Source organism: Aphidius gifuensis, linkage group LG6, assembly GCF_014905175.1.
Source record: "Aphidius gifuensis isolate YNYX2018 linkage group LG6, ASM1490517v1, whole genome shotgun sequence".
In the NCBI taxonomy this organism is placed as follows: Eukaryota; Metazoa; Arthropoda; class Insecta; order Hymenoptera; family Braconidae; genus Aphidius; species Aphidius gifuensis.
In genome coordinates, this window is record NC_057793.1 from 9,274,192 (window position 1) to 9,289,879 (window position 15,688).

Here is a 15,688-nt window from a genome sequence, read left to right on the forward strand (position 1 = left end):
GTTAATGGTTAAAAAGGCCTTTGTTTTTGTATTTTTCAATTTCTCGACAAATCATACGTATCCCAAGTTTTTGCGAGAAAAAAATAAATAAAAAAAGGACTTTTTTTTAGATATTAAAATGAAAAGCACTCATATTTAGAAAAATATATTTTTTATCGTTAGAATTTTCTTTTTAAATTCATTTTCCTATATTAATATATTATTAAAATAAAAATCAAACTAAAAATTCTTAAAATGGAATGAAAATTAGAGTGAAAATTTATTGTTATAGAGAAATAAAAAAATTTTAAAATAAAAAAGAATTAAATCCATGAAATAAGGCTTCTTTTACATTAATTTTTGAGCATTAAGTCCCTTTAATTTTTTTGTTATGTTTAAAAAAAACAAAACCACACAATAGGACAAAGAAGTCCATGGAGATTAAGTCTTTTTCTTTTATATAATTCAACGATATAAATAGATAAATAGTTATGCAAATAAATATTTTTATCTTCACCAAATAAAGAAAATGAAAAAGATAAATCGTCTAGCAGATGAGATTGGTACAGTTGTGGATGAAGTTGATGAAGAAGAAAAAGAAGTAAAATTGAGAAGAAGGAGAAAATGAAAAAGAAAAAAAATAAAAAAAAATTCTGGTTTGAGTAAAAATAATCATAGACATGTGCTAGATTGTAAAAAATAAAGAAAGAAAAATTGTCGACAGTTATGTAAAATACTTTTTTTAGATTGTTGCATTTATATATGGATAAAAAAAATGTGTATCTCTGTTTTGTGACCAATTCCATTAATAACGTCTGAATAGATAAGAAAGTAAATAACAATAACAACAGCAAAAAAAAGTATAAGATAAATATTGCCATTAACAAAATCACCAAGTTGAGACTTGAGAGGGTCGGATGTACGATGATGCGGTAACAACGGGATATCTTTAGTGTCACTATATGGGTGAGTTGAATAAGGGAAAAAGGAATAATAAAAATTGAGAGACTGTACGTGGTTTAAAATCATAGTACAATAAAACTAAAAATAATAATGATGAAAAAAAAATCCATGTATAGACAAGGGTAGAATAAAAGAAAATATTTACAAGTGGAAAAATGTGAATGAAAAATTCACGTACCTCTGAATCATCAATCATCAAACGGTACCAATTTTACCCTCTTATACTACCCTATATACTCATCTTTCATTGTTGTTTTATACTGTTTTCATCACGTAATAGCTATACATATTTTTTTTATTTTATTTTTAAATGCTGACTTGCTTAAAATACATTAACTACTCATCAATTTTTTTTTTACAAATATTTATTATTATCATCTCTATTATATTTTTTATCTTTGAATAAATTTTTATAATAAAATTCTATTTTTTCATTCATAGTATAATGATAAGTTAAAAAAAAAATTGACGGTTAATTTGTCTATAAAATTTTTTGATTTTTTTAATTTAATTATTTTATTTATAAAATGTTATTCAACGGATTTAATGAATTTTTTTTTACAGTTGAAAATGATACTTTAAATTAGTAATATAAAATAATGAGAATTAATAAAAAAAAAAATAAAAATGGATTTTATATAATAAAAACAAAGTTAAAAAATTCTTTTGAAATGAATTTTTCATTTTGTAATTAAGTGAAAATTAATATTACTTAGTATATTGTGATGGAGGGTGAAAAAATTTGTTAACATTGATTGTAATATACTTTCAACTTTATAGGTATTAACTTTAGCTGAAAAAAGTTTGACCTAATCTAAAAAGCTCTCTTTTTTTTTCACCCTTCTATCATGTTTTTTTTTTTTGTATCATGAAATTTTTTTTTTCTGTGTTACCTCAGGTTTTATACTCATTTCTACTGTGAAAGATATATATCATGGTTTCGTTTAGTTACCAAGAAGAAATCGTTTTTTTTTTTTCATGAAATTTTTCTTTTTTTATGCTTTAAATTTTCTAAGTACATTTGAAATATATACTGCTTTAGGCTTAACGCCAAAATACTGACTTTTTTTTATCATAAATTTTACTTTGTTTTAAAATTTATGTATTGTAAAGTATATAGATTTCTTGAATTGATTTTTTATTATTGGTAAATTTATGTGAAGAATTGAGAAAATAAAAATGACAATTTAAAAATGAATAGAGCTTTTTTTTTATTATATTTTACATTATTTAAATTATGTGTAATTCAAATTGGTTTGAGTAGAACATCTCAGGTTTCAGTCAGACGTCGAAATAATATTTGAATTTACCATCTAGAATTTGCAAACTTAATTGCCCTTGAGAATTTTGAATAAATATTCGTGAATTCAATTTAGATTCGACTGAGAATATAAAAGTAAATAAAATTTTGTAAAATTATGATTTTTATTCTTGTATTATTTCTAAATATCGATGAAAAAAAATTTAAATAAATATACACAGTTGGAAGGACAATGTGAAATGTAAAAAAAAACTTTGATTTTTCTTCTGATATCTGTTAATTTTGACAAAGACATCAAGTCACACAAGACACTCATAAAAAAAAATTCATAAACCTTTATGTATCTAGATTCACAACATGCAACATCATTTTTACTTCATTTTACTTTTACTTGCTTGCTCAAAATTTATAAAAGGTCAAACGTGTGCTTTCAAGTTTGAAGCCATGGTGTCACTCTCGTGTGTAGTATTTATAGAGACGCATGTAGTTTTTGTATATTCATTCTCATAGTAAGTTGTAGTAAATGTATAGTCACTAAAATTTATCAACTACAATTTCTAAAGTCAATTTTTAAAGTCATACAGTAGACGTATGTAATTAGTTTTACATATATCGAAAATAAAACAAGAAAAAAGTCGTGAGTACTCAAGTTCATCTGCACGAATTAAATGGCAGTACTAAAAATATTAGAGTACAGTGTAATTGGTATACATTAGAATATAACTCAAATAATTTCATCAAGTATCCAATGAGTTTTCATGGTGATATAGATATAAAACAATATCGCAAAACACTGTCAACTCTAGTTATGACTGATAATGGCAAACTTAAAGTATCAAATTCAATTTACTTTGATGTTAAAAAATATTTCATTTAAATAACTTTAATAATTTAAAAATAATTTAACAATAATTCTTTTTTATTTAATAATTTTTCAATTTAATTTTAATTGTATTGTTGTTGATAAATAAATACAATAATTAGAAAAATTACACATGATATTGTTTTATAAATTTTTTTCAGTAAAAAAGACAAAAACGAGACTAGGAAGTGAATGACTTTAAAAAAAACGTAGTCTATTGTAGTCGTGTAAACAACAATGTAGCCCCTCTTGGTAAACAACAATTTCATAATTTTATTTTTAAGCTATATTTAATAAACAAATAAATAACAAAATAATAAGTAAGCAGCTAAATAAATAAATCCACCGAAAATTGTGAAATAATTTTTTTGAGATTGCCGTGTGTCATAAGGGATAATAGAGGTTTCCAACTGAGGGACAAAAACAAGTTGATAGCAAAACACAAAAAATAGATTGAGTTCACAGAAAATCGCTTTTACAGAATTTATCTTTTAACAATGAAAATAACCAAAATTCTTTCTACTTTCTCGTAAGCACTGTGGGTGTCGATCAAATTTCAAATCGACATTTGTGTTATCATCTGTAAAAAAATAAAAACAGACAAATGCTATTCAACAGAGAAACATATTTTTGTCAGTTTTCATTGATATCACAAAAAAAATTATTTAAGTATCTTTATCAGTATATTTATTCGAACAACAACACATTGTAATTTTATTTTTTCAAATAAAAATTAATTAACTTCTCTCAAATTTCTTCGCACAAAATTTATATGTACTTTGATATTTTATACTATTTCCATTTGACGAATATCATTTTTCATTTCCAATATTTCATATCTATTTTTTTTTAATTTTTACCAGAAAAAAGAATATCCAATTAATATTTTTTTCACAAATATATTCATTCATTATATGAAATTAAAATTTCAATTTATCTCATGACCGAATGAAATTTATTTGATGTATATTTAATTACATTTAGAAATATTAATATTCAGGTTTATAAAATAATATATATATTTTTTAAATTAATAAATAAATTAAATTTTCAAAAAATGAATATTTCAGTATTAAAATTTTTCTTTTGAATATCAACATTTTAATTCCAGGTAAGAAGCTTTTCTTCCAAGAAAAAAAAAAAAATGATGTTATCGTACTTATATTTGCTCAATACTGCTTCATTGAGATGTTAAAAAATAAATTAAATATCCATCAAAATGATAAGTACTGAAGATTATAAAAATAGAAAAATATCAAAGTAATAAACTGAAAAAAAAAAAATTAATTAATTCAAGAAAAAATGACGTATAACGAAGAAAAATAATTAAAAATTAAAAAACTTTTAATGAAATAAATAATAAAGTTTAGAGGAGCTCATTATTAATTTATAAAAGATAATAAATAAATTTTTGAGTTGTCTGGCATTTGTGTTTTCGAACAATTAGTCAATGATTGAATTTGCCTTCGTTAACCATGATTACAATCAGGCAGCTTTAACCGCAAACTTCCGATCAACGATATCACCTTGATTCATGTTGTTTTCCATGATCGCATAAATTCATTTCTATCTCTAATTCACCCTTGCTTATTTTCATTTCACTAATTTCAATTTAGGCTTAATTTTATACGTGGTAAAATCACATTAACTCGTTAAAAAAATTTATATTAACTAGTATTAAATTAAAATTTAAATGCATTCAGCTGAAACTTGAATGCTTTTTGTTGATAGAAATAATATTTTTTTCAACTGATTATCTTATATTTAAATGGAAATAATCTTTTTTTGTAATAAAAATTTCTAAAATTGAAAACATTCTGTAGAATTATACCCTGAACATTTTTTCACTCTGGTAATTTCAATGGAACAAGTGTTATCAATTTTGAATTTCCTTCAGCAATAAATATTTGTAAACAAGATTTTTTATTTATTTTCTTTTTATTTATAAATGATCAAACTCTTTTGTATTGCTTCAAGTATTTACTGTCAGATTTGTAAGTCGTTTTATATAAATTATTAATATAATTGATATCGATGTTTTCTTAACGACATCAGTTGAATATTTAATGCTTGTTGTTCTAGATAATTAACTTTCTTTCAAACCCTTTTTTTATTAGGACATCGTTGTTTGGTAATAAATAACAATTAACTTATAAGTTTTGGATTACAAGACTAAAAAAACTCAAATAAAATCTTTACTATTGGCTCATAAATATACGATTGAAATTTAATATACTTATCCATGTGGTTTTTGAACTTGATCACAGAATAAATAAATCCTAACCTAAGTTTTTTTGAAATATTAAGTTACTGAAATTGAGATATATGTTTTCTTTTTTTTTTTTTTCAAATGTATACTTCAATATATTTTGATTTGAACTTGTTTTGTAGATTTTATTGTTGGGTATATTTATTTATTTTTATCGATCACAATTCCCTGATGAATATAACTTTTGAAACAAAGAAATAAAAAATGAAATAGCTGCCAGAAAATGAAGTTTGAAATTGGAATTTTAAAAGTTTAAAATAAAAAAGAATAAGCAAAAATAAAATTGTAAATATATCGAAATATAAAAACTTCGAATTTTTGTTATTTTTGTAACAATCTAAATATAAAACATAAAATTTATATATATTTATTTTAATAAAATGGAAATAATTAATTACAAAATATTTTTATAATTTGATTCAGTTAATTTAATTTACTCTCATTATCGTTAATGGAAAATTTTAATATTTGTAAAATATTCAATGTGAGTGTTCATATATTATTAATAAAATTTATTTTTATGTTAGAGATTGAATTGGAAATTTGTATATCAATCGAAGCGTAAAATAAAGTGAATATTACCACAATTTTAATAAATGTTTTTCATAACACAAAAAGTAATATAATTATTGTAACAGAATAAATTTTAAATATTAAAAGAAAATTTATTCATGTTGATATTTAACGACACGAGTAAATGAAACGAAATAATGAATAATTAGAATTAAAGTTGATTTTTTTTCAAATTAGTAATAAAGTATAATTATTTTTCTTAGTTCAGCAAGTGAGCTGATGGTTAAGTCGGCAAGAGCCCTGCCTACAGTGCTTGTGGTCACGACTCTCGAGTTCGAACAACATTACTCGGAAAATTCTTTGGACTCGAAAGAAAAACTATATAATCAAATCCAAATCATCTATGATAGAATAAAAAGAGATATTCAATGTTTTTTTCTGGTGTTTGGGGCAAATATAATCTAGCATAGACCATGTGAACTACGCACTTGGTCTACGTCAGAAAATATCTGCCTCAAACACCAGATATCTCTTTTTATTATTTTTTGAGAAAAAATAATAATGTAACACTAATCCTGAATTTAATTTATTCATATTTTAATAATAATCATTCAATACTATTTTATACTGCCAAAAATTTTCTTGACAAGGCTGTTTTTAAATATTTTTTAAATTCTTTAAACAATAATATCATAAATAAATATAAAATTTCACAATTTATTAAATTTTTTTTTTGTTATATATCTTGGATAAATTTAAAATCAGTTAATTTAAAAATAAATTAGTAAATTATCTCTCTCTCTCTCAAAATTATCGATGACAACTGTTCTTTTTATAATAGGCGGACTGTTGATTTTTTTTTTAAATGCAAATTTTACATGAAATAAATCTAAAAATGAAACATATATTGTTAACTTACCAATGATGGTTATCAGTATAAGGAGACAGAGAACTGCGCCAATAACTATTGAAATGATGAGTTCTTGATCAAATGTCGTAGTTGAATTTGAAGGACTTCCGTCTGTTTGCCAAGTTATATTTGCAGTGTGGTTGTATATATCCTGATTGATCGTGACATTCCATATATCATCTGTTGAATACAACAGAAGACTAGAATTGACAATGGTGCCACGATCCGCCATTCCCCATGTCCACCATAATTTCTCGTTGCCCATTACTGCAAATACAATAAATCCATATGTCATCGAATTAGAAATCACAAAGTGTAAATGTCATTGTTAAAATTTTAATTTCTTCCATCTCCATGGAGATAAATTGTTTAAACAACGTGAAAATTAAACGATAAAAACACTGTGACAGAAATTAATTTCTAGACCATTTTTTTACATTTGAAATCAACTTTTTTTTGGCAATTAAGCTTTTTTATAAATAGTGCAACGATATGTATAATAAATTGTAAATAAATGAAGCTTATTTTTGTGTCAATTTGAATAGAATCTAAATTTTTTTCTACAATATATTTATAATAATTTTTTAAAATTCTGTTTATTTTTTCAATCAAAGTTTCACCTTTTATTTTATATTTCATAAACTAAACAAAATAAATAAATAAATAATGTTTATTTATAATAGCTTTAAAATTTTTAATATCTATAAATAAAAAAACATCTTCATTTTTGGCTTTTACTATTTTTCATCTTCAATATTACGATTATAAGACAGAAATTTATTATCAGTAAATCTTAATCAAACTTTTCACGTTATTTTCTTCAATGTTTATCAAAATACAATTTAATTTTATTAAACAATGAAAATGAACATGCTCGAATTGTGTATATCAATTTGAAGTTTATCAAGATTTTGGTTTTAGTAATTTACTTGGTAAATTCGTCTCCAAGCTTTGGCTTTCCAACGAATTGAATTGTATGCCTGACGAGAAATGGATGGATAACGACAAAAGTTTGCCCATTGAATTTCGTCCGTTGATAATATGTTTTGTACACTGATTGGATTTTACTACAATCAATTCAATCTGTCAGCATTGAAATAAAAAATTCAATTTAACAAAAAATTAATTAAACAAAAAAAAATAACTGAGAATTATTTTTTTCTAAAATAATTATCATTAATATTTAATATCACAAAATTATTCACCATTAATTAAATTTTTTTAATGATTTTTCTATCCAATTAACTGACAATGTAAATAAATTCCATCAATCATAAATAAATTTTTATAATTATTGATAGTTATATTTTTAAAAAAATATTCAAACTTATTTTTCAAAGTAATTTATATGAAATTATATTTATCAACTTACCCAGATTGATTTGTTGAGTTGATAAGTCATCCCAGATCTTATGGGGGTACAAATTCTACACGACATCGCATCGACCATAATCTTCGTGATGACGATGTCATCAGTCACAATGATACCTCGATATTCATTCAAATATCAGTATTCTAAAAATAAATAAAAAATATTAATTTAAAATCAAATTAATCCCAGAGTTTATTCAAATTTTTTCTCTTTTTTTTTCAGAATAAATAAACCGATATCGTCATTAAACAAAGTGAATTTTGAATAATGCATTTATATTATATATAAAATCACCAATGAGCTGGATTGAAACTTTGTTAAATACAGTATGTGAATTTTTTAAATTTTGTATTCCAAATGCAAATGAAATTTTCGTTTGCGCCATCTGGTTTATGCTTTAAAACTTGTGGCTTATTTTCAAAACTCTCGTATGCATTACATTATGTATTATAAAACTTTCTGGCGACCTTTCCACGTGTATAACTAAAAATTCTATAAAAAAAAAAAAAAAATAAAGATAAAAAAATCAAGAAAACACTTTGTCCATTATATGCATATAAATTGTTTTTTTTTTCTTATATAAAAATGGATTATGTTTTTTGAAATACCACAAAATTAATGACTGTCATTAAGCTGAATATTTTGTTTAATATTTTATATATTCATCAGATAAATTGAAGCACATTTTACATTTTTATAATACAGTGGTTTTTTTTTTCTGCTCCGGAAATGCCCAAGGACTTCTATACAAATAAATTTACTATTTTTTTTAGCCCCTAATTTTTTTTTTTTTCTTTCATCCCTTTTGTTACCGCATAATCGCCCAAGGCTTTCACCTCGTACTTATTATTATAATATATTTTTTTTTTTACTTCCTTTTGTTTATATATATTTTTTTTTTTCACTGTTTTATTTTTATTTTTTTTTATTTTCACCACGACTTTATTGAGAATTTTCATTCATTTAACTTGGACTGATTTTGTCTCAATTTCTTCATTCTTTAAATAAAAAAACCCATGTAAAAAAAAATTAAAAACTCTCAATCGACTATGGGGATTATTATTGGGTACTTTTTGATAAAAGGAAAACTCAAAAATTCAAATTTAATGTTGCTCTTATAATATTTTACTAATAACTTTTACTATTATTATTAAATTAAATTTTCATTCAAAAAATACATGGTTTTTTTTCCTTTCATTTTCTATTTATGTTGCTTTTTCATTGTACTCTTATTATCATTTAATTTTTTTTTTTACTTTTACCTCTTTTTATTCATCAGTTGTAATATCCAGATATAAAAAATTCGTATTTACTCAAGGGGAAATTCTTTCATGTTAGAGTTGAGAAACTTTCCTTCGGGAAATTTTACATCCATTGGAAATTCCTTTGGGCAATAAAAGCAACTATGCATCGATATAAAATATCAAAGTTTTTTTGTTTCAAATATTTATGTATATTTATTTGCCAAAATGCAAAAAATACTGTAAAAAAAGAAACGTATGTGTTTCATTTCTTAATTATGAAAATTATTATACAGTTCTTTAAATTTTATGATTAATAAAAATATAATAAATTATGTTTTTAATTGATATTTCATTTCAAAAGTTTAACAGCACCATAAATTATAACTGATAATTAACTCATTGAATAAATTTAATAACAATATAATTTTTTAATAATAAATTATAAAATATAAATAGAGAAATTAGTAAATTAATATGAAAAAGTACATAAGAAAATAGAATCAAGTTTTATCGATCAAAAGTTAAATTATTCGCCATTTTTTTCCGAGTTAAAAATGATTTTTTTATAAGCTACTTTTGTTGAAATATCTTGACTAGTAACCAATGATGATAAATAATTTTTGAAAGTGTTAAAACCGGTAATTATACATGTCAGTAAATTTATTCAAATCTCGGAAATTATGCACATTGTATACACGCATTAAAATATTTAAATTTGCTCAAAAGGATAAGTTAAATTTAGTTAAAAATAGTTAGATAAAAAATAGAGAAGATAGAAAATGGCAATAGAGTATATACCGTTTGGTCGCATGATATGATTTAATAAACGTGACTTGCATGCTATAAACATATTCGGCAACATGTTGCTTTAACTCAAAACGACCTCTTTCTACCCCTCATGTTTTTTTTATTCATATATTTCGATAAAATATATATTTTTTTTCTTTTATATCAATTTTTAACTTCACTTATATAAAATTTTGCGTGTAAAAAAATCATAAAAATAGGTTAATAAAAAAATTATCTTATCCCGCATTAAATTTCCGTGATCATTTTCCTCTTGAGGATATTTTTTTTTTCTTTTTTTTTTTGCTCGTTATATAACTGATATAATTTTCCGTTGTCTTCAGGTGGCGCGCATTGGTTTCAATTTTCTTTTATTTTTTCCAGCTTTTTTTTTTGTCATTTGCATTTTTCGAAGCTCATGAAGTAGTAAAAAAAAAAAAAAAATAGGAAATTCGATTGTTCAAATGTGGAACAAGACTGTGTGACAGACAGAGAAAAATAAAGTAGGGTGAATATTATTTCAGTGATTTGCCTGAGGAGGCACCATATTGCCATGTATAAAAAAAAGTTTCTTTTTTTGTTTTAGAGTCAATGGAAAAATAAATAAATTTCAATGTGGGATTTTATATTTTTTTTTTAATTTTACTTTTTATATTTCTATGAAAAGTTTATTTGTCTATGAATTGATTAATGAATGAATTATTATATTAATCATGGAACTTTGAAATTTATAAAACCAAGTAAAAAAAAAATGTAATTAATAATTACTAATTATTATTGAAAATTAAATGTTAAGGACTCCTTATATTTTTTTATCTGCAATAAAAAATCAACACTTGAAATTTTGAGTTATGTTATAATAACTATTTTAAATATTATATTTATCAATTTAATTTATCAATTAAATTTTTTAACAATCAGACAAAGTAGATGTAAATAATTTAACTTTTTTTAATGACAAAAACTGATCATGTATCAACTAAACTCTTTCCATTCCTCAATACTTTTATTATCCATTTGGACCACACCAACATTTCGCGCAATCTCATCTCAAAATAAACATAAAAAAAAAATATAAAATAAAGTTTTATTTTGTTTCACTATTGCTCTCTTGAATAAACTAAAATTTACTCATTAAATAATATCACATTTCCAACATTAAATATTTAAAAACTATTTTTTAAATATTTTATATTCAAAAAAATACGTAGACAATTTGAAAAATATTAAATTTCACATTTTATTTATCATAGTGTAGACTGTACATGTGTAAGAAACTTCTTAATAAAACTTTCTAAATTCAATAAACTGATATAAATTGAAAAATAATTAATTTTGTAAAGTTAAAATTCTTACTTGCATGCGAACCCTACAGGGGCCGAGGTAGAATATATATTTATATAAAATTTCAAAGTAATTTATAAAGTTTGTGACTCGAAGACCAATGATTTTAATCAATTTTCGAAAACAATTTGCAGTCCAATTTTTTCATATCAATTATATTTTCAATTAATTTTTTTTATTATTTTACATGACATTGTTCTCAAATAATCAGTTATAAAATAGAAAAAGAAATTAATGAAAAAAGAAAAAAAAAGAAAAATGTCTAAACGTAAAATAATAGAAATTCTATTTCACTTATTTATCTATTTTTTTTTTATTCGAGGACAAAGAGACAAATTAAGAAAATGAAAGAAAGGATCAATATATTCGATAGACAGATATTATATTGACTTGATGATAACCAAGTAAGCTAGACATGTCTGTATATAATTAATTTAATGAAGACAAGTCTCTCATGTTTATTTAAGTTGATGCAAATATATATAATATGAATTTATATATGTTTGCATACTGTACCTATATCAAAGCTCAACAACATACAACATAATTATAATATATACTCAATACTCATTCAATCTACTTGTTGTGATTGACTCAAAAGCATCATATTTTCAATCAGTATATATTCCCTCACAAATAAACATGTCATTACATCACAATACAAGTGATTTCAAGTGAATTTTATTTTCACAACAATCCACATATACTATTAATCCAAAAGAAAAAAAAAAAACATAAATAATATAATTATCATTTCATGCGTCAAATGAATAATGATAGACATAAATTAAATATTTATTCAAGAGTAAAAAAAATAAAATAAATTATTGTTATTCATTTGTATTATTATTTATGTATTTTTATTTATTTATTATTTAATGATATTATGTATAAAAGAAAAAAAATTAATATAGATATGTGTATAATTTAGCATAGTCATTTTGAATTAAATCAAGAATGAAATTCAACTATCTGTATGAAAGAGGGTTGGATATCTTCATTATGATATCAGAACGGTGAATAAACTCTGTCAAGTTTTTAACCTGAGGGGTAGTATAGTAGATTTTCCCTGAGGCTGCATGTTTATATATATTTGTATGTACACAAGATCATATATATATCAGTAATATTCCCATGTGTATGTGTCTATCGTGTGGGTGGGCGTACAAAGTTGAAATTTCATGCCTGTCTGCATTTTACCCTCAAGGCAAACTGCTGAAGAAATGTTACCTAAGTAAAAAAAAAAAAAAACAAACGTACACAATCTTGTCGTTGATATGTTAACACTCACTTGTCCTTTTTACGTTATTTTTTTTTCTCTGTTTATTTTTTGTTTTTGAAGATTTGTCTCATAGCAATTTTAGCACTTGTTTCGTTTTTTTTTTTTTCTTCACTTGTTTCATTGTTTTTGTTGGCTTGTTGCAAATATCCAAGTATAAATTCTATAATTTTTTTAAATATATAAGCAGTCTTGTTTGCTTTTTTTTTCGAGTCAAATTAACAGTATGATAAATGCACTTGACATAAATACCCAGGAGGTAAAGAAAAAAATTATTTTCTCTCGCTGAACTGTCATCGAGTCTGGTTAATAATCTCTAATTTAAAAATAGAGTAATTTTTTTTTTTTTATTTTGTAATAATAATGTTGACTAATGAAAAAAATATGTGACATTGTGTGTGTTTGTCTTTACAACATTTAAAAATAATGAAAATTATTTTAATATATTTTTTTTACTTTTGAATTTTTTTTTGTTTTCTTTTGCATCTATTGTTCCCTCAGGGCGTTGGCTTCACGAAAAGAAAATATGTCTCGTGAGATGCATTTTTTTTAATTTTATATCAGCACTCTGTCAACTTTTAATTTGACTTGTCAAAAAAAAATAAATTTTTGGCTATTTTTCCCTAGAGCGTCATGACTCCTATGAACTTTTATTTTTTCCTTGAATAAAGATGCGAAATGACGGGTAAAGTAAAAACAAGTTTACATTTTAAACCAGGAACTTGGAATACAAGTTTTACAAAAAAAAAAAAAAAAATGATAATAAAAAACATGAAATATAAAGTGACGAAAAAAAAAGAAATTTAATTATCATTTTTTATATTTTTCCATCAATTTTTTTAGATGAAAAGAAAAATAACAAAGTTCAACGATTGTTGTGCTTTTTTTTAAGAAAATAATAACGAAGGAAAAAAAAAAAAAAAAACTAGTTGACCAAGAAATTGAATTTTTATCATACCATCTTCTTGTCTTTCATATTCATTATATTTATTTATTTTTTTTTCATTTTTTTGCTGAAAAAAATGTAACAGAGTTATGTCACCAAGCGATAAGATGAAAAAAAAAAAACTATATGTATTGTGTGAGAGAATATAGACAAAGTAATTGTATCCTTCGAAGTTGACATATAGTATCGAAAAAAAAAATATGAAATTTAAGTCTTCTTTAAAAGCCTTGACGTTGGTTTTAAACAAAAGAAGGAACTTTGAGATGAAACGATAAAAGTGGACTAAAAAAATCATGGTTTTATAAAAAAAAAAATATCGACGATAAAAATTGATACCAGCAAGTGAGGTGTGACAACAGAAAAAAAAATCCAATAAACTGTAACTAACGTGAAGTATTTTTTTTCCCTTTCACTGTAAATTTACTGACAGGTGAATTAAAAAATTTAGTAAAACTTTTTTTTATAAGCTTAAAAATGTCACATGTTTTTGATATTTTATTATACATTTTTTATGGTAACTTGTTTCTAAAGTAAACACAGAAATTCCATTAATTTTATTTTCAAAAGATGGGTGTGAAACAATTACGAGGTTACAATAAAAGTTTTTGAAAGAGATAAAATAAAGAAAAATAATAAAAAAAAACATAGAGGGTAAGTGACTTGGATGAAAAATGAGGGAGTAAAAAAAAAAAAAGTTTGAGAACTGGGTATTTAAAAGTTTGGTGAGTGTTTTTATTTTTGTTTATTCAAGTTTGTTGAATATATATACATATTATATAGTTTTACATTGAGACTCAAGATGTAGTTGAATAAATCGAAAAAATCAAGTGAAATATAAAATATCATAAAGTTTAATCGTCATAATAATTTTTTTATATAAACACATATTTATTTTTGACACTCTGTTTGTAAAAAACGCCATTACGCACCAATTATAGTGCGTAAAGAAATAATTTTACGCACGATTTTTCAGCAAGAAATCGTGCGTAGAAATATCTCTTTACGCACTATATTGGCGCGTCCATATTACAAACCTCGTGTCAAAAAATATTGTATATAACTCGTACGTGAAGAAGGAACTCGCCACCGGGTCGTTTTCGACTCGCCTTCGGCTCGTTCTCAACTTCTAGTGACTCGTATTGACACCTTCAAAATCGTGCAAGAATCACCTACTTCACGTACTAGTTATATAATATACTATTTTATAATACAAACAAAAGAAAAATTATAAAGAATTATTACTTCACACGTGTTAAAAGTTTTACTACAAAATTAATTTCAAAAAATTATTTAATAACAATAAAATAAAAAATAATTAATAAAACTAATTTTTTAAACTCACTTATCTTCTAATGAGTTAAAAAAAAAAATTCTTTTCAAATGAAATTAAATTTAAATTATAAAAACTTGACTCGTCATTTTTTATTTTATTCTCGTTTTATAAATTTAATAAAAATAGAATTTTTTTTTTTCGCGTTTGTTGTTGGATTATAAAAGATATTTGTTTATTATTCTTTTTATAAAATATTTTTTTATTTTTTGTGATGCTAGGTGAATATTTTATGAGATGACGTTTAATTGTTTTTAATTATTCACAGTTTAATTTAGACACTCATTTGCAATACAAAATTTGTTGAATAAACATTTTCACGTGATTAATTTTCATTATTATTTTTTGTTTTTTTATTGGAGAAAAAAAAAAATCACATTATTTTATGTATTTATATTTTCATTTATCAAACACTAAAGAGATGATATTTTATAATTTATTTTGATTATAAAATTACTCTGATTACTTGAGGGTTAATTTTCTCAAAATCAAGTATGTAATTATCTACATGGCCACATTTTCAAATTGCTTTTTTGTTCGAACCACTACTAGTTATCCATTCTAAAACAAACGTTAGATTTATTTCTTTAATTAAGAACAAAAAAAAAAAAATAAAAGTAATGCCTCTTG

At 23.2% G+C, this 15,688-nt stretch overlaps 1 protein-coding gene across 1 annotated transcript in view; it reads right to left on the reverse strand.

The window, feature by feature from the left end:
• The window catches only part of LOC122859785 (5-hydroxytryptamine receptor-like), a 63,700-nt gene that overhangs the window by 36,386 nt on the left and 11,626 nt on the right, over nt 1-15,688 (reverse strand). The window contains exons 2-3 of the mRNA XM_044163469.1: nt 8,130-8,272; nt 6,767-7,024 (exon numbers count right to left, since the gene is read on the reverse strand). Of these exons, the coding sequence (XP_044019404.1) occupies nt 6,767-7,022 (256 nt within the window). The 5' untranslated portion in view covers nt 7,023-7,024; nt 8,130-8,272. The remainder of the gene's footprint in view (nt 1-6,766; nt 7,025-8,129; nt 8,273-15,688) is intronic.